The sequence below is a fragment of the Taudactylus pleione genome, unplaced genomic scaffold (assembly GCF_031769625.1).
Source record: "Taudactylus pleione unplaced genomic scaffold, aTauple2 ptg000652l, whole genome shotgun sequence".
Taxonomy (NCBI): Eukaryota; Metazoa; Chordata; class Amphibia; order Anura; family Myobatrachidae; genus Taudactylus; species Taudactylus pleione.
Window position 1 is genome coordinate 9,281,380 of NW_028285054.1, and position 23,850 is coordinate 9,305,229.

Consider the following 23,850-nt stretch of genomic DNA (forward strand, 5'->3'; position numbering starts at 1 on the left):
TCCTTCAGTGCAGCCAAATTCGTAGGGTGTTTGTGTTTCTTTTTCACAGTACATTCCAACATGTCCCAAATTTTCTCAATAACATTGAGATCTGGTGAATTTCGAGGGCTACGTGAGATGTGGCATGTCAGTCTGGTGCTCTGCAAACCAATCCTGCACAATCCTAGCGCAATGGATGGTACAGTTATTATCCTGAAACCGTGGATCCACGAGATTGTCTTAGTCTTTCAGAAACTGGACAAATGGCAAAACCGCATGATCCAACAATGTCACATAGTCCACCACTTTCATGCGATTGGACACCTCGACCAAGGGTCCAGCTCCAGCACTCAATATATACACCCAAAACAAGATAATTCCAACTCTTTCTTCACAACTTGTTGGACACAGTCTGGTTGGAACAATTTCCCAGCCCTCCTCATGACTCTGGAGCGGCCGTCATTGGAATATAAGCAAAATCAGGATTCATCAGACCATATGATGCGTCTCCACTATTCAATGGTCCAGTGACGATGCTGTTTGGCCCATGTCAGATGCTGTTTCTTTTGGATGGTTGTTAACCTGGGACGCACCTGGGCTATATGACTGAAAATTCGTAACCCATGCAGTTTGCGCCAAAGTGTTCGTTCTGATACTGTTTGGCAGGGTCCAGCTTTGTACTGTTGTAGCAGTTTCTGACGCGTTTGGAACAGATTGGTGGTTGCTAGGCACCCTAAATGCCTGCAGTCCCGATTTGTCATGATTGACTTTCGGCCACTGTTCTGCCGCTGAGATTCTTGGTTTCCATGCTTCTTCCATTGTAGATGGAAACTGCTCACTGTCTTCCAAGACACACCAACAAACGCCGCCATCTCCTCCAGGCTATGGCCATGCTCTCGGCCTAAAACCAGTGGCTCCCTTTTGCCACTCAGTGACGTCACTTGTACGACCCATGGTTCCACCTGAAAAAGAAACACTATCTCAACAGTTCGCATTGTATCAATACCTCAGACATTCACAGTGATCATCCAATAGTTTGTGTCACCATCTACACGCATGTTCACGTCCTGCTTCGTTGAACTTATACCACCTTGTCTTTCCGCATTCCATATTATTTTGTCAAGTGTGTTTACTACATCAGTGGTCAGTTTAGTCAAACACACGAGTGAGGACTGAATGGCGCTGAACCAGTTGTTCAAGTAGCACACAAACAAATGTAATAAACCCACAACAGGGGCAGATCTAATTGTATATAATATGTGGGCGTCTGCGCATGCTACAATGATCGTACAAGACTGGTACAGAACAAAATAGAGATCTTGTTGTAGGCTTTTATCCTCTGTAGTCAGTCTCTACAGAGTTTATTATATTTTGGTCCTGATAACGTGTAACTTTGTTACAATTTTTGCTGCAATATTCTCTTTAAAATATGTGACAGCTATAGAATTAATTAAATTTCAATGTATTGTCACTAGAAAACTTAAAAAAATGCATTTAAGTGATGTCACATTGTGATCTGTACTAAAACTCCCAAGTATGAATACAAAAGAGTCAGCTAAGGATATAATATAAATTCAGCCTAACCGCCTTGGAAGGAAAGAAACTATTTCACAACTCTAATAGTACGGCATTTAATACACCTATATCCAGGGGCGTAACTAGGTGTTTGAAGGCCCCATAGCAAAAGTATGTAAGGGCCGCTATGTACCAACCAATGGTGAAAAATTTACTTAGCACATGTACCTTTGACAAGGAAGATGCCCCCCCCCCCCCCCTCAGCTCCGGGCCCCATAGCAGCTGCACCCCATGCACCTGTGGTAGTTATACCCATACCTATATCATTTTGAAAATAGGGAGCAACATGGATGGCCAGGATCAGCAGTGATCTTATTGGCTTTCAATAATTTGCTTCTCCTAGCAAATAAAATGTCTCCAACTGCTGCAAAGATCGACCAGTGATTCTCTCAGCCACTTTACCCATCCAGGCCATAGATTCATGATCAGACCATGTACAGTGCCCATACCACACCCTGATAACATAGGTTCAGAGACTGTCGATAGCACCTCAATAAAAATGTTCATTACTCGGTACGCCCACCGCCCGCAATTTTCTCAGAAAGTAAAGATGGCACTTTGCCTTCCCAACTACAGATGAAATGTGTGAAGGCCATGATAAATCATCATGATTGAGTCCTTAAACCTTAAAACAGCTAACCGTGTCCAGCTCTGTGCCATATAACGGCTGTGGGACAGTTTTCTTAGAGCTCCTAAAGTCCCATTACTTTTCCTGCCATTTAAAGACCGGTAATTATCCTCTCCCCACTTAATAATGAGCTCCACCTCATTTCTGTAACGAACGTTGTCCCCACTGGTAATTAGACCCACTACTGTAGCGTCATCTGCAAATATTTACTATCGTATAAGACTGAGCTTGTAGCACAATCAGAAGTATACAAAAAGGGGCTTAGTACAAACCCCTGAGTGTATCCTGTACTTTATATATAATATAATTATAATATTTAATATAGGCTCAGACAAAAACGCAGTTCCCATCTTAACCGACTGCGGTTCCAGCCTCCTCACAAGTCTACCCCAGCCTCAGCAAGTCTAGGGCACTTCCCCCAGGCAATGGCTGCTCGACAGGGGACTGGCGGCTCCCAGACCTCCTAGCACTGAGCCGAGTCTCGGCGACAGAAGATCATGCCAGCCGTAACAGGTCTAACCTAAACAGTTGGTACACAACGCACACGGCCAGCAGTACAAGCAACAGTCCACGCCAGGCCAATAATCCTGGAAGACCAATAAGTCCTGGAGTTTTGGCAAGAATCACAGCCGCTGAGCCTGCGCGCACCACCATCGTAATAGGTATGTCTATATATATATTATAACAGAAGGTTATAATATATAGGGGCAGATTTAATTAGCCATGAAAAGTCACGTTTTGGTGAAAAGTGTTCGCAGGTGCGAACTTTTAGCACAAAACTGTGCATCGTGCAATCCTATTGCCGAAGTTTTCACATGTGCGAAAGAAAATAAAACGGCAAACTGTTCTCACCACCTCAGAGCCGGTGAAAAAAATATGCAAAATCCCTATTTTTTGCTACAAATGTGGGGATTGGCTCAGAACCCCTTGGACACTCCCCCCTATTGACTAATTTTGCAAAAAAATTAAATTTAATTACCTTAATTTGACCAATAATGAAATGACAATTTTGGGGAGAGAAAAAATAAAAGTAATGTAAAATGGATTTACAGTACTGGGTCGGGTACTTTGGGGGGCTGTATGGATGGGACGCTTTATAGACACAAAATGATACTAGAACCCATTTTAATGTACCCCCAATTTAACTACAGCAATTATTTTCTCCAAAAAAATTAGCTTTGTTTTTTTTTTTTTTCATTTTTCAGCACTTAAGCAAATATGAATATAACAGCCATTTGTCACAATTTCAGGACCCAAAGTATTTATATTAATGGCACTAATATAAATACAAATACTATTGATTTCCTATGTCAGCTAGGCTTTTTATGGGATGCAGACTGATTTCCCCAAAATGTGCTGTACCTTTGGCTGGTTTCACGTGCGCAGTTTTCGCACGTATGCGTTTTCACGTCTTTTGTAATAGCATGGGGCGAAAAACGGGAGCGAGCATTGCCAAATGACGCGAAAAGATCGCACCAAAACACGCAAATAGTGCGAAAACGTCTCCGGTGTTAAGTTTTTGTTTTATCGCAGCTAATTGAATCTCCCCATAGTGTCCTTTGTCTGTCCATGTGATCATCTTCTTACCTTGCTGCAGGGTTTATCCCCTACGGCTCCTTACTGTAAGGGAATGCTGTTCCGTGGTGACACTCCCTGGCAGTGTCCTGGAATAGCAGGTGAAGCGTCTCCTCCCAGACAGTCGCACAGAGCTGGGCGTTGGTAGAGCGGCTCTGGCTCTCAGCTGACAGAATTGATGTAAACAAAGCATTTCATGTCAGGCCCAGGCTTGCCTTCCTCATACAGCTGCATTGCAAAGGGACTGCGGTCCTGACGGAGATTGTAGTCTGCACGGGAAAAGCTACTGATGACATGCTGCTTGTATGCATGGGCCGGGTACAGTCTCAGTGAGCCACATTCTGTCAAGTGTTTTTTTAAAATTCTTAACACTTGTCCATTTGTTTTTTTCTTCTCTCGTTAATTCCTTTTACTTTATCATGAAACTGTCTTTAGTGCATTACTTTAGAATTCATTTTGGATTAGTATATTTTGTTGTTGCAAAGGAAGTGGTATCTGGCATCTTAATTTTCTAATAGTTTATTATGTATTTAGGATTAGTATAGGTGGGAATTCAATTAGCCACAGTAATTTACCGCAGGCTAGTTGACCCCCTGGGGCTATCCAATTATAGCCACAAAGCGCGGCCGCCAGCAGCACTTATCGGGGATTTACTTTCGGGAACCCAGCAGACTATGGAACCCCCCCCCTGATAATTAGCCTATTTTCGGGAAGCCGGCAGCAAAAAACACATAGGTCCATGAAATTATCATGGATTCTATGTGTTTTTCGCCCCAAAACAGATCATTTTTTTGCGGGCAAAAAAAAAGTGCTCTAATTGAATTGCGCGAAGCTTAAAAATTTGTGCTAAAATGTCCCCGAAACATTATCGGGGCTAATTGAATTCCTCCCTATGATGGATATTTTAAGCAAAAAGTCTATATATGATCTATATTTTTAGAACTGAAGCTGTACCAATGTATTCCTATATACTTTCTCAGGGCGTAAAATCCTCCTCTCTGCCATGTGTATGGGACTGAATGCCCTTTAAAACAATTTTTACTGTATTTTCCCAGCTTCTTAACGGTTTAGAATATGATCATCTGAGCCTTGGTTAGATGTCTATACATGCGTGATCCTTTCCCTGTATCGTTCTGACATACAACACGCACATGGCTGTGCATTACATACTGTCACTCTCAATCCTGCAATCACATTCCTATCGGCATGTCATAACCTAGAAGGTAATCACATTCAACTTTGAAAGACCTTTTAGTTGTTTAGTTCCATTCCTATCCGGTGTTATAAATGCACAGAATCAACAGTAATGCTGGGTACACACTGGCCGACATCTAAATTGAACGGCCGCTATATTGTGGATACGTCAGCCAGTGTGTACAGACGATGTATCAACGTTCACAGATATATCGCACTGCCGATGGCAGATATATCCAGTTTAAGTCAGGGTGTAAGTGGTGCACAGTCTGCATCTGAAATATTAGGTAGGTTTTGAATGTATACAGTAGTGGTATTTGTTTTTCCAGATGCTGGTGTTCAAGTTTTGTTACTGTAAACTTACAGTCTTGATTTATTTATTTATTTTTTTTAATATATATATATATATTTTTTTATATATTTACCAGTGATCAGTTTTCAACGCTAGGTTTAAAAGGACAATAGAAATACACGACTGAGTTTGTGTGTATTGATATTACCCTTTTAAATCCAAACTGGTCTTTTGTAAATATACCTTCTAAGATCATTTTGATGTGTGTATTGTTTGACAATTTCTGCTTAGACTGATACATTTGTAAACTTAGTCATTTAAAATATAAATGTAAAGAATAAATTAAAAGCCACATATATGTGTGCCCCATGTTTTGCTACTTTAGGGAGAGTGTAGTGCAGTGGATTCTTCTTTTCCTATTTTACAACAACCTTTAGATTGTGTTGCTATGTAAACTGCGTGACAGATCCTTGTACACTAATGGAGCATACACACGGTCAGATTTGTCAGATGAACGATTAAACAATTTGAACGATTTGAACGATTGAATGATTTTTGACTGCATTAAAATGAATGGAATCGTCCAAGTCTGACTGCAAACCCATCAGATGTCAGATATCGTTATCTGACCATCGGGAACGCGCATTGTTCATTGTCCATCGTTCAGGCATGTCAGATATGTCAGATTTTCCTTCAGATATGAACGACTGAACGATTTTTAAATCGTTATCGTTCATATCTGAAGGAAAAATCTGACCGTGTGTATGCACCATAAATTTACATTGCAAGTCTTATCTGTTCTCTTCCGTCTTCTCATTCCAGACGGACAAAGTACTTGTTAGAATGTTATTTTTTTTATTTGAAGTGGTGTGTACATAAGGACAGTGATTCTAATGTATTTCCATTTGGTTGTTCTCTGATTAACTTGAATACTGGCTCCCAGATTCTTTGCTACCAAACCCCAGGCTACAAGTTGTTGCACGCAGACCTATTGCAACACTACAGGTTATACGAAGAAGCTGCACTTCTCTTGGCAGGACTTGAGATTTTTCACATTGTTTCATATACGTTTTTGTATACATTTTTATTAACCTTACAACTGAAAGTGGGTATTTAGATCAGCTTGGCGTGAACGTTTTGTGGTTTTACTCTTTACGTGGTAAAAGGTAGACTATAAATTTACGATGAAATCTATGAACATAACATTAGAAAGCTTCTGAAAGAAACATTTACTTGTATAACAAAAAAAAAAAGAAACTAATAAGGATCTTATAGCAACATAGAATGATAGCAGATAAGAACCCCTTGGCCCATCTAGTCTGCCCTTTTTTTTTTTTAACCTTTTGGAGTAATTCCAAAGAACCATTACAGCAAAGATCGTTATTAGCAACGGCATCTAGTGTTTAATCTTGTGATTGTACACGGCTAACGGTTCATTTTGAATCCTCCATTAAACCCTCTATGGATCCTTGTGTTATACCATATGGGTATACCATTTTTTGTTGACATTCTTCATGTCGAAGTGGTATCATGCAGAGTATCAACCATGACCATGCTGACAGTCATCATCTTAACACTGATTAAATTTCGACATGATCAGAATGTTGAGAAAACGTTCCTGATGGTCTAGTGGTGACTTACCTGGTACGGAGGCCCCAGCAATGTCCCGGGTCTGGGGATGACGTCTGGATGACCTCCGGTGGCAATTATGACTAACTCTCTGCAGCCAGTCCTTGCAGAATTGACATGACACATGTCGACATTCAGCACATGCCGTCATGTTTAATTTCCACATCATAATTGTTGACATTGTGATGTTGACATTATGGCTACATCCCGTACATACAGTTTGCTTCTCTTTGTCACTGACTGCATTTACTATGTGGCCGCATTGCTGTTGGTGTTCGCTGTTAGGCTTTTGCAGTGCCATGAGACCTTTGCAGTTTACTTGAATAGGCTTTAGCTGAATACCTTCGTATAAATTTTGGTTTGTTCACCAAGTTAGTCATTTTTTTCAAATTCCCCCGATCATTACTTTGTGTACCACCCAAACACTCTTATCTGAACAATCAAAATCGGTTTTAATTTGTTTATTGCAAAATCTGCCCAACCAGATGTCTTCCGTCATGTGGGAGGTCGTTGTCTGACCTTCAAGTGGTATCTACGCACTTTTCAGTGTGATCAGTCCAACACCAAAGGGACTGATCACGTGGCGTTGGCCTTCCTTGATCTGGATATCCAGGGTGGAATGTCCTAAAACTTGTCTTAAAGGTGTTCTGTAAGCCAGTGGGGGATGACATACGTAAGTACGGGCAATGCAGAGGCATAGGGAAATTTCTCATGTGGGCAAGGTTCAGCGAGCACATGCCGATTCAAATGTACGCTATGCAAAGTTGAACTGAAGTCTAAATACGCCTGATTTCAGACATATCATTTGCCCCAAGTATAGGTTAGTGCCAGTTTTTCCTGATGATGATAATGATTAGCATACTGATCTCACGCATAGTCGCGGGCGGGCGACAACGATGCCTATGGCTCTGCATGGAGGTGAATATACACATTTTCCCCCTCTGCATCAGGCTCTATATGTATTAAAGGATGTATGAAAATAATTTATTAATGAAATCAGAAATTACAGGTTATTATTAGATGGAGCCACAACACTCTGGCCAACCACATCAAGCAAATCCAAAGCCATGTGACCATTTTTTTGTCTAGTCATGATGGTAGATTACACAACACTTACATACCAGCAAAGCGTGTGGGTGGTTTTTTGTGTCTGTGTCTAGATCTTGGGCTGAGAATTGGTCCAGGGAAATGCTATCCTGACTGTAGTATTAGACAGGTGCTACCCTCAGGTCGCAACCTCTAGGGGTGTCGGCGCTCCCTGCTGGTCTTCCACAGAAATGTTTGTAGGCAAAGCATAAGTCAACATTCTCTACATTTGCAAATTATTAATGCAGTTTTGGAAATCATAGCATTTATATGGGTTATGGATTGAAAGATCTACAGACAATGTCTAGATAAACACCAGATATTAGACAGGCAATAGGTCGACTGGGACAAAAAGTCAACACACTAAAAGTCGACAGGAACAAAAGGTCGACATGAAAATGGTCGACACATGTTTATTTTTTTTCCCTAACAATAATCTTCACCCTAATCCTCCCTCCTGGTGCCTAACCCTAACCGTCGGGGTAGGTGCCTGACCCTAACCGTCCCTTCTAGTGCCTAACCCTAACCATTGGGGTAAGTGCCTAACCCTCCGGTAAGTGCCTAACCCTAAAAAATACATTAAAAAAAGCACGTGTCGACCATTTTCATGTCGACAATTTGTAAATGTCGACATTCTTACATGTCGACATCTAGTGTGTCGACCTTTGTTCCTGTCGACTATTGTCTGTCTAACATCTGGTGTCTATCAAGACATCGTCTACTTTTTTGCTGTAGATCTTTAGACCGGATACCTTGATATGTCTGTTCTCTCTTCATAGAGATTTGTGTTTCCTAGCTTAGTAATGGCTGATGGGGCCTGGGATCACTCTTAAGTGGGGAAACTGTTACTATTGTCCCTTGTTCTGTGTAACAATATGTGTGTTAAGTTATAAACGGTACCTTCATTTAGCAAAGCTTCAAGAAAGTGCATTGCAACAAACAAACTAAAAAGCTGCTAGTAAGATTTGAAACTTTCTTTTCTAACATAGGAGCTGACTTTGCTCAGCACCAGTGAAGCCTGTGCTTGTGCCTCATGCCTCCGTTATGTAACCCCACGCATTTGCCGCCTTGTGTAATGCTGCTTTTTCTCGTGGTGCTTTATAATACTGACGTTCCGCGGTTTTCTCACATTATTTTGTCTCTTACTTTTTCAGGTGACGACTTTTCTCTGATACAACAAGAAATCTTCATGGTGAAGGAGTGTAAACACACCAATATCGTGGCTTATTTCGGCAGCTATCTCTGGTACAGTATACTCCAGATGGAGTTAAATGGACCTCATTGCTTTTTACTGGGATTTACTTAATAACAACATTAAATATATCCAGTAATTTGAAGCAACTAATCAGATGTCTTTTTATTGTCTACTGTGCACTAGATGGATGAAAGTTGATTGGTTGCTGTGAGTTAGGGAATGACCTCTACTATAGGTCCATGTTCACACCATTTATGATGGACAATTCCTAGCTGAGACTATTATTTTACGGTGGACAGTTCCTATCTGACAGTCTCTGTATTGTCATCTGTATTCTGTCTTCTTTCCATGCTAGCCGGGAGAAGTTATGGATCTGTATGGAATATTGCGGTGGAGGGTCTCTCCAGGACATATACCATGGTAAGTCCACATCCTACAACATATGAGGAGACTGTAATAGATGGTAATACAGTAATAACTGTAGGCTCAGTAATCTGCAAAACCAATATTTTTGCGATTCATAATTGTTTCCCAATTCTCCAATTTGCTTGGAGACGCTCCAAAAAAAACTACATACGATTTCCTTGGCGCCCCACAAGGGTTATTGTCCTGTGGGGCTCGGCTGAGATCCATTTCTCTTTTAATTACTCCAGCTTAATTAGTAACTTTCATCTGCAGTCAGAGGGGACATAGAACAGCTGTACGTGGCCCTAATTATGTGGAGATATTGTATAACGCTTATTTATTTTAACCATCTGACTTGTCAAACTGGTCCACAGTTTGCATGAACAGTTACTCAATAGTGTGAACTGCCTGATTACAATAATTTGTTTCAAAAGTGGGTGACACTCCGCTGACCACCCTATGTCGTAAGTCTGCAGTGGATAATAAAAATTATCATTTTAGAAAATGAATAAGTTCTGACTCAATCTACAGTAACTATAGATGTAGAGGAACAGCAGCATCTAATCCTCCATTCTTAACCAACAACTAGGGGTTTTTACTCTGTTAACAAATAGGTAAAATTATTACTTAATTATATGGCGCCTCCAAAGTCTGCAGTGCCATGAAATGGTTTTGATGATGAAATTACGTCGACATGTGAAATGCCAATTCCTCATTTGTAGCTAGAGCTGAAGATCTGACTAAAGGCCGGGATAAGCTGTCATTGCCGTATCATAATTCCCAAATGTATCTGTAATTTTAGCCCTAGCTCCATGTTTATATCGACTATGAGCGTCTTTTAGGATAATCCACTGTTGTTGCTAAATTCGGGCCTGTCAGTGCGAGCACTTCCTACTTACCCCAGGAATGCCTTGCTGGCTGGCACAATGTATAGCGGCGGATAGTCACATTGTTGTTCCTCCCTCCTGACATATGCCATGAGACTCTCTTCAAACAAAATAACTGTATGTTCTGCTGTATAGCATGCACCCCTTATTATTCCTATGCCAACGTTGTACTTAGTGCTGTACAATGAGGATCACGGACGTTGCACACTAATACATACTGAAGCAATGCATTGCAGAGGGCTGTGAGTAAAATATAAAGGCATCAGCACTGATCCTTACATCATAGTTATTTATTTATTCCCAGTGGTAGCTATCGTGTTTATTCCGTGACGGGGTAACATTGATTGACCTTCTGTTTTCCTCTCTGCAGTAACTGGGCCACTCTCAGAAAACCAAATCTCCTATATGTGTCGGGAGACCTTACAGGTATATTACTTCCCATGTGAGCTCATCTAACATGTATGGTTAAGTGATAACAGTATGTGTATTATGGAAAAACAATAACTACAAAACACACTTATCAGGCTTATGGTACATATCGCTTTTATAGCTGTCTTTATGGATGTAAGTTGCACTGTATTTCTCACTGGTACGGACTCCTGTGCTGAACGCTCAAATTGCATCATGTTAAAGCAGAACATAGACTTGATTTACTGCTGACTTTCAGCGACTATTTATGTAGGACACATCACACACTGCATAGTGTCCACCATTCATCTAGGACACATCACACACTGCATAGTGTCCACCATCCATCTAGGACACATCACACACTGTATAGTGTCCACCAGTCATCTAGGACACATCACCCACTGCATAGTGTCCACCATCCATCTAGGACACATCACACACTGCATAGTGTCCACCATCCATCTAGGACACATCACACACTGTATAGTGTCCACCAGTCATCTAGGACACATCACCCACTGCATAGTGTCCACCATCCATCTAGGACACATCACACACTGTATAGTGTCCACCATCCATCTAGGACACATCACACACTGTATAGTGTCCACCATTCATCTAGGACACATCACCCACTGCATAGTGTCCACCATTCATCTAGGACACATCACACACTGCATAGTGTCCACCATTCATCTAGGACACATCACCCACTGCATAGTGTCCACCATTCATCTAGGACACATCACCCACTGCATAGTGTCCACCATCCATCTAGGACACATCACACACTGTATAGTGTCCACCATCCATCTAGGACACATCACACACTGTATAGTGTCCACCATTCATCTAGGACACATCTGCATAGTGTCCACCATTCATCTAGAACACATCACCCACTGCATAGTGTCCACCATTCATCTAGGACACATCACCCACTGCATAGTGTCCACCATTCATCTAGGACACATCACACACTGTATAGTGTCCACCATCCATCTAGGACACATCACACACTGTATAGTGTCCACCATCCATCTAGGACACATCACACACTGTATAGTGTCCACCATCCATCTAGGACACATCACACACTGTATAGTGTCCACCATTCATCTAGGACACATCACACACTGTATAGTGTCCACCATTCATCTAGGACACATCTGCATAGTGTCCACCATTCATCTAGGACACATCTGCATAGTGTCCACCATTCATCTAGGACACATCACCCACTGCATAGTGTCCACCATTCGTCTAGGACACCTCACAAACTGTATAGTGTTCACCATCCATCTAGGACACATCACACACTGTATAGTGTCCACCATTCAAGTAGGACACATCACCACTGCATAGTGTCCACCACTCATCTAGGATACATCACCACTGCATAGTGTCCACCACTTATCTAGGACACATCACCACTACATAGTGTCCACCACTCATCTAGGACACATCACCACTGCATAGTGTCCACCATTCATCTAGGACACATCACAAACTGTATAGTGTTCACCATCCATCTAGGACACATCACACACTGTATAGTGTCCACCATTCAAGTAGGACACATCACCACTGCATAGTGTCCACCACTCATCTAGGATACATCACCACTGCATAGTGTCCACCACTTATCTAGGACACATCACAAACTGTATAGTGTCCACCATTCATCTAGGACACATCACACTGCATAGTGTCCACCACTCATCTAGGACACATCACACACTGTATAGTGTCCACCATTCATCTAGGATACATCACCACTGCATAGTGTCCACCATTCATCTAGGACACATCACCCACTGCATAGTGTCCTCCATTCATCTAGGACACATCACCCACTGCATAGTGTCCACCATTCATCTAGGACACATCACACACTGTATAGTGTTCACCATCCATCTAGGACACATCACACACTGTATAGTGTCCACCATTCAAGTAGGACACATCACCACTGCATAGTGTCCACCACTCATCTAGGATACATCACCACTGCATAGTGTCCACCACTTATCTAGGACACATCACCACTACATAGTGTCCACCACTCATCTAGGACACATCACCACTGCATAGTGTCCACCATTCATCTAGGACACATCACAAACTGTATAGTGTCCACCATTCAAGTAGGACACATCACCACTGCATAGTGTCCACCACTCATCTAGGATACATCACCACTGCATAGTGTCCACCATCCATCTAGGACACATCACACACTGTATAGTGTCCACCATTCAAGTAGGACACATCACCACTGCATAGTGTCCACCACTCATCTAGGATACATCACCACTGCATAGTGTCCACCATTCATCTAGGACACATCACCCACTGCATAGTGTCCTCCATTCATCTAGGACACATCACCCACTGCATAGTGTCCACCATTCATCTAGGACACATCACACACTGTATAGTGTTCACCATCCATCTAGGACACATCACACACTGTATAGTGTCCACCATTCAAGTAGGACACATCACCACTGCATAGTGTCCACCACTCATCTAGGATACATCACCACTGCATAGTGTCCACCACTCATCTAGGATACATCACCACTGCATAGTGTCCACCACTCATCTAGGACACATCACAAACTGTATAGTGTCCACCATTCATCTAGGACACATCACACTGCATAGTGTCCACCACTCATCTAGGACACATCACACACTGTATAGTGTCCACCATTCATCTAGGATACATCACCACTACATAGTGTCCTCCATTCATCTAGGACACATCACCCACTGCATAGTGTCCTCCATTCATCTAGGACACATCACCCACTGCATAGTGTCCACCATTCATCTAGGACACATCACACACTGTATAGTGTTCACCATCCATCTAGGACACATCACACACTGTATAGTGTCCACCATTCAAGTAGGACACATCACCACTGCATAGTGTCCACCACTCATCTAGGATACATCACCACTGCATAGTGTCCACCACTCATCTAGGACACATCACCACTACATAGTGTCCACCACTCATCTAGGACACATCACCACTGCATAGTGTCCACCATTCATGTAGAACACATCACGCACTCCATAGTGTGCACCTTTCATTTAGGACATGCCCAATATAGAAAGTCATCTAGTGATATTATGTTTACATACCATAACAACTATAAACACCAAAAAAATAAACTTGTATAAAATGCACGTTTCAGTCTTCACATGACCTATCACTGCAGATCTGTTTAAAAAGAAAAGTGGTAATGGTAAAACTATAGGATACTGACCTACATGGGTCAGATACAGAACACATTCAAACAATAAAGTGCAGTATGTCATTTAGCTTCAGTGACATTATTGACTTAGTATGTGTCCATCAACTGTCACATAGCTGTACTGCAGTGCGAGATAACAGAGAGATGTAAGGTAGAGAGGCACCTCCCTCTTAATATTGCCATCTGCTATGGGTGAGATGGAGAGACGGAGACCAGAACGGCTACTTTAGTTGCATATATGGGCAGCACAGACGGTGTAATGCTTAGCGTTACTGCCTCACAGTACTGAGGTCGTTGGTTCGATACCCACTACGGCCCTAACTGTGTGGAGTTTGTATATTCTCCCTGTGCTTGCGTGGGTTTCCTCCGGGTACTCCGGTTTCCTCCCACACTCCAAAAATATACTAGTAGGTTAATTGGCTCCTAACAAAATTACCCGTAGTATGTATGTGTGTGTGTGTGTGTGTGATAGGGAACATAGAGTGTAAGCTCCACTGGGCAGGGACTGATGTGAATGGCCAAATATTCTCTGTAAAGCGCTGCGGAAAATGTGTGCGCTATATAAATAACTGGTAATAATAATAATAAATAATAATAATATTAACTATTTAGGTAATCTATTACAGGCTTTTAGTTGCGTTTTATATAAGTCCATTGTGATGTACTTGGTTGCTTAGCTGGTTCCATTGTGTGTACAGGTCATACTGCTAAATAAAGTTGGAGCTGTTTGTAGGTATGTGTTGCTATTATTTTCAGATCTTCGTGTTTGTTTTATATGTCATGCAGGGTCTGGCATATTTGCACATTAAGGGGAAAATGCACAGAGACATTAAGGTAAGTAGTATGTCAAGGCGTGAAAGAAGACTGTATCGTTTAGCATGCTCTCTGTACGGCACAGCCATGCAAGTTCATTTGTTAGTAACACAGTGTGAAACGCACAAGAATGGGTACAATTTAGTGTTTTTATTCTATAACTTTTTGGGGGAAGGATTGTTCTAGTGCTCCTTAACATTAAGCTTTTTTGTTTTCTCTGATGTTTGTTTTGTTTCTATTATACCTGTTTCATTGTCTTATAAAGGGGTGGGAAAAATCCATCATTAGGAAATGTTTTCAAGTTGTTGTTTTTTTGGCAACATTTATATTTATTATTCGCCGCTTATGAACGGCCTTACTGGACAAATCCCAAGAGTTAGGTTACCAGCATTTTGTGAGTCATTTCTCCTTGTTTTAATATTTGCTTATTGAAAGCAGATTCAAAATATAAAAGAAAATACAGTACATGGCAATTGTCAGCACAATCAAAAGGCAGTAAAATGACAAGGAAGGAGGATCGGTCCACTCAATAGAGATATACAATAATAGCAATAGGGAGAAACCGCAAGTAACTGTGTGAAAAGCATACTAAAATAGTGTCACAACGTCTGATAATAACAATCAGCCAAATCAAAATAAAGGGATTCCATTGGTAGAAATCATGAGGTTATATACCATGATTTTAATTGAATGGATGCTCTGCAGATTAGGCAGACCTAATTTGGAGCCTTTGGGTGAGGACATAGGGGAGCCATGTGAAATTTTTTTTTATCAGCCCTTACTTCCTTATCTATGGACATTTCTGTCCAGTCCATGTGAAAGATGGGATTAAACTAGGCAAAAAGAGAGACATGCTAGGTACATCTGGGGAGACCCATTGGGAAAGAATGGTCTTTTTTGCAGCAGGCACTACTTTAGCAAGAAGAAGCTTATTACCAGGTGTTAAGGCATATTGGGACTGAAAGGCTATAGGATCTATAGTGCCCATGCATTCATTGAGTCAAATCACACCGGATGTAGTCCCAGAAGTCAGCCAGAACCCCTACTGCTGGACCACATGCAGTGCTTGAGATCGGCCTCTGGGACTGTGCATTTAAAGCTGCCTGTCCCTATAATATATCCTGCTGGCTCCTAGGTGTGACTGACTGGCCCTTGCATTGCACATTATTTTGGCCACTTCTTGATACATCTTATTGCCATGTAGTTTTATTTCCATGTGAATTAATAATAAGAACGTAGCCTATCCCATTCTAGCGTACAGTGACATCACTGCGGCGTCTAGGTCCTGGTCATTTAGTAGTTTGCGTTCCCATGAACATTGCTCAGAAAATTGCTGCCATCGCTGAGTGTAGACAACTTGTGCTCTTTGGGGCGAGTGCCAGCGTTAGCCCCACGTGTACCATTATAACGTGTTCTATGTTTCTTGCAGGGTGCCAACATACTACTTACAGACAATGGAGATGTCAAGCTCGGTAATGCCTGTGTGTCTCTTGGTTTCTGTTGTATATGAAGCTGGGTGTATTAATGGGTTGGCCAGAATACTGTTTGAGAAGAACTGGTTGTCTTAATGGCCACTTATTGCTCTCTCTCACTTGTATAAAAAGATGGCAACATGCATAGTCCACAAGGCACATACATTGGGAATAAATGGGGCCTGGTCACACAACAGATCATTCATATGTCTATTGTAGAGACTGTTAGGGGTCGATTCAGTAAGGGGCGAGTCTTCTGGTGCATATGTGGCACTTATGGTACCCAAAGACTTGCTGATTTGTGTTTGCAGCCCCACAGGGCTCTGTACATAAGTCTGCAAATTTGGGTTGTGTTCAGGCACCTTTACAATGGCACTTCGCTCCGCTAATTTATAAGGCCCCTTAGTGTGCGGTTGTGCGTTATTTGCTGTGGTCCGTTTATAATCTGTTTATGAATTGATCTTTTTGCCGCCTTGTCTTACCGGGTGGCCCTAATTAATATCCACAGGAAGCGGCCTGCCAGCTCACTACAACTCTGTACTGTCACTGGTTCTTAGTGAATTTATAGGCCGTTTATTGTTCAGTATTAGATTAGCCCCATGACGTAGCTTTACCCTTATGTGTTAGCCACCAGTACACGCAACATTTTTTTTTTTTGTACTTTTTTTGCACAGCGGATTTTGGGGTGGCAGCAAAAATAACCGCAACAATCGCCAAGAGGAAATCTTTTATCGGAACACCATACTGGTAATGTCACAGTGTGTATGTCTGTGTTACATATATGTATGTGTTTTGCGTACGCGCTCAGGGTGGTCTAACCGCTTGTGACCATGTTCTTTGCCCCCTAGGATGGCCCCGGAAGTTGCAGCAGTGGAAAAGAACGGAGGGTACAACCAGCTGTGCGACATCTGGGCCGTCGGCATCACGGCCATAGAATTGGGAGAGCTGCAGCCGCCGTTGTTCGATCTTCACCCCATGAGGTCTGTTTGCTTCATTCAGTGGTATAGTTATGATAAAACAATGTTATTCCTTAGCGCTAAATGATCCATTACCTTTATTAGGCAGAGGCTAATTAGCACAATTATTTTTAAACAGAGGCGTTATTTAGCAAATAAATAAATAAATAAAGGCATAAAAACATCCTAATAATCAAAAGTGAAAACCGGTTGTAGTTGAGAGATATTTTGTAAATGCCTGCCCAATCTTGAGTGGCATTTACAAAATATCACTTAACTACAACCGGTTTTTATGTTTGATTATTAGGATGTTTTTATGCCTTTTTTTTTATTTATTTGCTAAATAACGCCTCTGTTTAAAAATAGTTGTGCTAATTAGCCTCTGCCTAATAATGGTAACTGGATCATTTAGCGCTCAGGAATAACATTGTTTTATTTATATATCGTACTAAGGGGACCTTGAGTACTTTTTCCCTACAGCAGCAGTAGATTCAGTAGGAGAAGTGCAGGTTTTCTGATTTCCAATTCTGTATAGCCGTGGTTCTCAAACTCAGGTCACATTCTCCAGGTCACCCAGCAGGCGCACAGGTGTAGTCATTACTCACTGACACATTTTAAGAGTCACAGGTGAAGCTAATTATTTCATTTGTGATTCTGTGAGGAGACCTGGAAAACATGCACTGTTTTGAGTTTGAGAACCTGTGCTGTATAGTATAGTTATGATAGCTCGGCGATGCCTGGGAGTCGCCAGCTAGTACATTTCTCCCTATATGACAGATGTTTTTTATATCATCATTTCTTTTGCTTTAGATAACCAAAAACTTTTCTTTACATTTATGGAATTGTACATAGATTATAATAATACGTTATGATGTTGCTGGTCTCCCTCATACAATCTGTATTTCTGTGGAGGGAGAGAGATTGAGTTTCTCTTTGCGGGTGGTGAAGGGAGTGGATCACAGAGTGACTGAGAAAGGCATTGAAGGTAGGAGTTAAGCACCATATGTCCTTGTGTATATTATAACATTGAAAGGTGCAGAGAAACCTGTGTGAATTACATCTATGGAGAGATGTCCCGATTTTTAGCAGACTTGGCATATGTTGGAGACCGAATACACAACTTAGAGTAGTTACGGGCGGGTCAGATGTGTACGGATCTCAGTCGTATCTCCCCTTACAGCCTAGTGGGTGTAACTGGGTGGCATCTGAGCACCTGCAGGCAGGATCAGCGTGCCGCCGTGGGTGTGTAGATGGAATTGCTGGCTATACAGAAGTGAGCGTATGCTGCAGTCTGACTGCTTCCAATCAGATCTCCTGCAGCAAGGACAGTGCTGGCGCAAATGCGTGCGCTGATGGTGGCGACTGCTTCAATCAGCGGATGGACGGGGTGGTGCGGTTGCATAGATTTTACCGACCGTGAATTCAGGCAGAGATCCACATTTAATTCTGAGCATACAGAACACTTGCAGCCCCTTTATGTTCAACCCCAACTAAAGCCCTAAATGTTTGACATCTTCATTCTGTATATATCTACTAAGGGGCATATTCAATTGGCTGTGAGGTTTTTACCGCAAAAAATGACGTGGACCTTCATGACCAATTTTGGATCACCGCGGGTATACGCGCTCCCGATACCAGCGGTATCCAATTTAAAAAAATAAAATAAAAATTCATGCAGGGTTTTCAGCATTGAAAACCCCACGTTGCATGAAAAATAAAAATAACTTGCCTGGCATCCACCAGTTACGACACGGTTATCACTGTTGGCATATAGGAAATACCTTTGGAGAGTACGCTGCTGTATTTATCATCACTAGAGCTGGAGAGTGCTTGTGTGACAGGAAGGAGCGCTCCCCATTCCCTCCCCAGTTTGTATGATGAGAGTGATTCTGCTCTCATAACGGTGTCTAATAGTTGTGACTCCACATGAAACGTTCCCCACTGTACCCTACACCAGTCCTGCCCAAGATTGTGGGCCAATATGTCCTTTGTGGCATCCACCAATTACTGTATATCACGGTCTCCGTTACGGCTGCGTACATATTTGCCTATTACGGTAGACTTAACATCACAAGTTTTCCTGAGTACCTCTATGGGGTGCCAGAAAAATCTTGCAATGTTGATGGCCGCAATGTGCCGTTGTGTAATGGCACATCTTGGCCACTGCGCATAAATAAATCGTGCACACAGAATTATAGTCTTCACTGAGCTACGTGGGAAGTGTTTGTAGAATCAAGACAATTTCTTAGATTCCACACGGATCAGGGAACACGTACATACGTCAGTGATTGTTACTAAAGACTGTTTAGCTTACTTAGGAAATATATTAAACTATCAAAGCCCAAGTATTGGATGATGGACACTTACAGATATATCTTTGGTGACCTGAGAGTTGCTAGGGCGACTCTGGGAGTGTGTGGTTATTTATAAATTCCCTACATACATTCAAATACCTATATGTTTTGTTTGTAGAACCCATTTGATCATGTCCTCTCTATTGTATGTGTGTGTATTTTTTTATTTGGACTTTTGTGTTCTGCAATACATTTGTATTTATTTTAATCTTTTATTCCACATTTTAGAGCGTTGTTTTTAATGTCTAAGAGCAATTTCCAGCCTCCGAAGCTGAAGGAGAAGCTGAAGTGGTGAGTATAGAGAACACAGCTCATTAATCCGGCACTCACAGAACAGAAAGCTGTGGCTGAGCCCCTATGCTGGCTATAATAGCTGTGTACAGCCATGTATTGGTATTAGCTGCTGGCATTGGTTTGGTGGCTTCTGTCAGATGTGAAGCTCTTCAACAAACACGAGTTTAGAAGATGAGTTTAGGTCTGTAGTCTTCTGTCAGTGGCACAAACATACTTTATCATTATGCCTATGGTCAGACTCCAAGACCGTGCATGAGAAGCAAATATGGGAAAATACTTCTCTTACTAAAGGAATAACAGAGTTGCCAGGCTGTATACAAGCTCTGCTGCTGCTGAGCCTCTCACCCAACCTTCCCGACATTGACTGTTGCTGCCGCCTTGGTACCATTCTGGGAAAATGTTGGTTACATAACAGTCACTTTCCCAGCCATGCCATTGGCTGCTCATTCAGTGGCGTGCGTGTTTGTTCACTGCCAATTCGGAGACACGCAGTCAGGTGCGTGGTCATCTATGGCATCAAGGGATAACCAAATTTAAACCATTCTTAAAATTCAGTGTCCGATTATATTCGCCCGGTGCCGGCTGAGCGCTGTTTCTTGATCATCCTTTCCTGTTTTCCACTTTGATCTCCGTCCGTCTTTGGTCTAGTTCTCTGCACAAGTACAAAAGCAAAACTTTGGTTTTTACAGTTTTCGCTCTGGAATAACTATTGCTTTAAACCGAAGTTCTAATATCCTTTATTAACAGGACTCCCGTGTTTCATAACTTCGTCAAAGTTGCTCTCACCAAAAACCCAAAGAAACGACCAACTGCTGAACGACTTCTTACTGTAAGTACCAGTCCTGAATGACTTTATTACAGGGGCTCCCGTCCTAAGGATGTTTGTTTTTCTGTTATATACTACAGTGCATCCGGAAAGTATTCACAATGCTTAACTTTTGCCACATTTTGCTATGTTACAGCCTTATTCCATTGTTATAAGCAATTGAGCATATGTAGTCAGTGCTGGCTGAAACCCGTACCCTATTTGAGGGGTGCACCAGAGTGTAAGCATGAGAGGGGGGAGGGTGATTGCAAAAGTGAGTAGAGTAATGCTGGGTACACACTGACGGATACATTGGCCAATCAATTGATCGGCCAATATATCTGCTGCCCGTCGGCCAGTGTGTACCCGCGATATGTCGGTGAACTTCGGCGTTCGCCGACATATCGCATTGGCTTTGCTACACAGCCGATAGACAGATATGTCTGTAGACATATCTGTCCATCGGCAAGTGTGACACACACAGCGCAGCTGCGAGTAGGGGGGCGGGACATGCCCCCGACCTGCCCACCGGCTGCCAGGTCCCGGCCGCCAGGACGCGAGCAGATGATGGCCGTTCAGTGTGTATGAACGACCATCATCTGCAGATATATCTGTCAGGTGTGTACCCACCTTAAGATTACATGAAGGAGGAGGATCTTGCTCCTGAGAACTCACAATCTATATCTATCTAGAGAGTTAAAAAGTGGGAGGTATGTGGTAACAACACATTACTGACTGTCATTGCTCATGGTTACCGTTTGGCCAGGACATTGGTGTAGGTCATCACTTTTGCTCCCTACAGATCGTGGCTACCAAGAACAAATCAGAGTTTGGAAGCTGGTTATAAAACATCAGGCTAGATAATAACCAGGACAGGCCAAAGTATGGGCATGGTAACCAGTCGCAGCAGAGAGGCCACGGTCTGTCATGTAGATTATGCTCACTTGAATTTTTCAGTCTTCAGTCTGCATCTTCCCTGTTGTTGAGGATTTGTGTTGGGGAAAATCAGAAAATATGGTTAAAATATATAACGTGGTACATACGTTACTCTCACCGTGGGCACTGAGGTGTACATTTACCTACAACGTTCAACTCTGTACCCTCCAAGCCCTTAGCTGACTCAGATATCTGACATTACACGTTACTGCACCAAGCCTGAAATCTTATCCAGTAATTACAATGGGTGTAATGATTTTGTATTTTAAATGAGTGTATCCCATCAGCTGCTTGTATGAACCCTAATGTCCTCTATTTCAGCATACGTTTGTGGCGCAAGGTGGTCTCTCCAGATTAATGGCATTGGAGCTCCTGGATAAGGTGAACAACCCAGAACACCATCACCATTATAATGAGCCTGATGATGACGACCTTGAGGTGAGCAACAGACCTCTGCAGACCCAATTCTTTGGGAACGTTACATATTCAGCCTTCACAGAGGGGTGGAGTGGGGGGTGGCACATTGATCGGTGTGGTGCTTATTGCTAGTAGGTTTGGTGTGGTGCTTAGTGCTAGTAGGCTTGATGTGGGGCTTAGTGCTAGTAGGCTTGATGTGGTGCTTAGTGCTAGTAGGCTTGGTGTGGTGCTTAGTGCTAGTAGGATTGGTGTGGTGCTTAGTGCTAGTAGGCTTGGTGTGGTGCTTAGTGCTAGTAGGCTTGATGTGGTGCGTAGTGCTAGTAGGCTTGATGTGGGGCTTAGTGCTAGTAGGCTTGATGTGGGGCTTAGTGCTAGTAGGCTTGATGTGGGGCTTAGTGCTAGTAGGATTGGTGTGGGGCTTAGTGCTAGTAGGATTGGTGTGGTGCTTAGTGCTAGTAGGCTTGATGTGGGGCTTAGTGCTAGTAGGCTTGGTATGGTGCTTAGTGCTAGTAGGATTGGTGTGGTGCTTAGTGCTAGTAGGCTTGGTGTGGTGCTTAGTGCTAGTAGGCTTGATGTGGTGCTTAGTGCTAGTAGGCTTGATGTGGGGCTTAGTGCTAGTAGGCTTGATGTGGGGCTTAGTGCTAGTAGGCTTGGTGTGGTGCTTAGTGCTAGTAGGATTGGTGTGGTTCTTAGTGCTAGTAGGCTTGGTGTGGTGCTTAGTGCTAGTAGGCTTGATGTGGTGCTTAGTGCTAGTAGGCTTGATGTGGGGCTTAGTGCTAGTAGGCTTGATGTGGGGCTTAGTGCTAGTAGGATTGGTGTGGTGCTTAGTGCTAGTAGGCTTGGTGTGGTGCTTAGTGCTAGTAGGATTGGTGTGGTACTTAGTGCTAGTAGGCTTGATGTGGGGCTTAGTGCTAGTAGGATTGGTGTGGTGCTTAGTGCTAGTAGGCTTGGTGTGGTGCTTAGTGCTAGTAGGCTTGGTGTGGTGCTTAGTGCTAGAAGGCTTGGTGTGGTGCTTAGTGCTAGTAGGCTTGGTGTGGTGCTTAGTGCTAGAAGGATTGGTGTGGTGCTTAGTGCTAGTAGGCTTGGTGTGGTGCTTAGTGCTAGAAGGATTGGTGTGGTGCTTAGTGTTAGTAGGCTTGATGTGGTGCTTAGTGCTAGTAGGCTTGGTGTGGTGCTTAGTGCTAGTAGGCTATCAGTTTTATCCTTTATTTTGTGCACCTTTCTCCTACACGCCGAAAAATAACATTCATGAGAATGTAACCTACCCAGACTGGAAATATTGCCGGCAATGAGGCACAAAGGCAGCCATTTCCCATGGGAAGAAAGCTCAGGAGTCGGTGTGTGTTCTGCATCTCCTGTACACTGTACTGCAGAAATCCAGTCGGCAGATAACGATTCATTTGAAGAGAGTGAGTTTAGATGATGAGTAATAGATATCACTGTCATTATCTTGCAGCACATCCCTGCAGTGCGACATACCATCCGCTCTACAAACAAAGGCATGAGAGCGGAGAGGACCGCGTCTGAGCTCAACTGTGAGTTACCCCTGATTACTTCATCCTAATAGAGGGAATCTGATGACTTTACACATTAAGGGGTCTATTTGCTAAGCAGTGTTATGAGACAGAGTGAAAAGTGATAAGGTGCCAGCCAATCAGCTCCTAACTGCCATCTC

General features: G+C 42.6%; 1 protein-coding gene across 3 annotated transcripts in view; it reads left to right on the forward strand.

Annotated features, from left to right (window-relative positions):
* The window catches only part of MAP4K5 (mitogen-activated protein kinase kinase kinase kinase 5), a 102,440-nt gene that overhangs the window by 56,648 nt on the left and 21,942 nt on the right, over window positions 1-23,850 (forward strand). For all 3 annotated transcript variants that reach the window (XM_088455346.1, XM_088455347.1, XM_088455348.1), the window contains exons 3-13: window positions 9,113-9,203; window positions 9,509-9,573; window positions 10,816-10,871; window positions 14,915-14,962; window positions 16,371-16,413; window positions 17,088-17,160; window positions 17,262-17,393; window positions 19,952-20,014; window positions 20,765-20,846; window positions 22,080-22,196; window positions 23,632-23,710. In XM_088455346.1, the coding sequence (XP_088311472.1) occupies window positions 9,113-9,203; window positions 9,509-9,573; window positions 10,816-10,871; window positions 14,915-14,962; window positions 16,371-16,413; window positions 17,088-17,160; window positions 17,262-17,393; window positions 19,952-20,014; window positions 20,765-20,846; window positions 22,080-22,196; window positions 23,632-23,710 (849 nt within the window). The remainder of the gene's footprint in view (window positions 1-9,112; window positions 9,204-9,508; window positions 9,574-10,815; window positions 10,872-14,914; window positions 14,963-16,370; window positions 16,414-17,087; window positions 17,161-17,261; window positions 17,394-19,951; window positions 20,015-20,764; window positions 20,847-22,079; window positions 22,197-23,631; window positions 23,711-23,850) is intronic.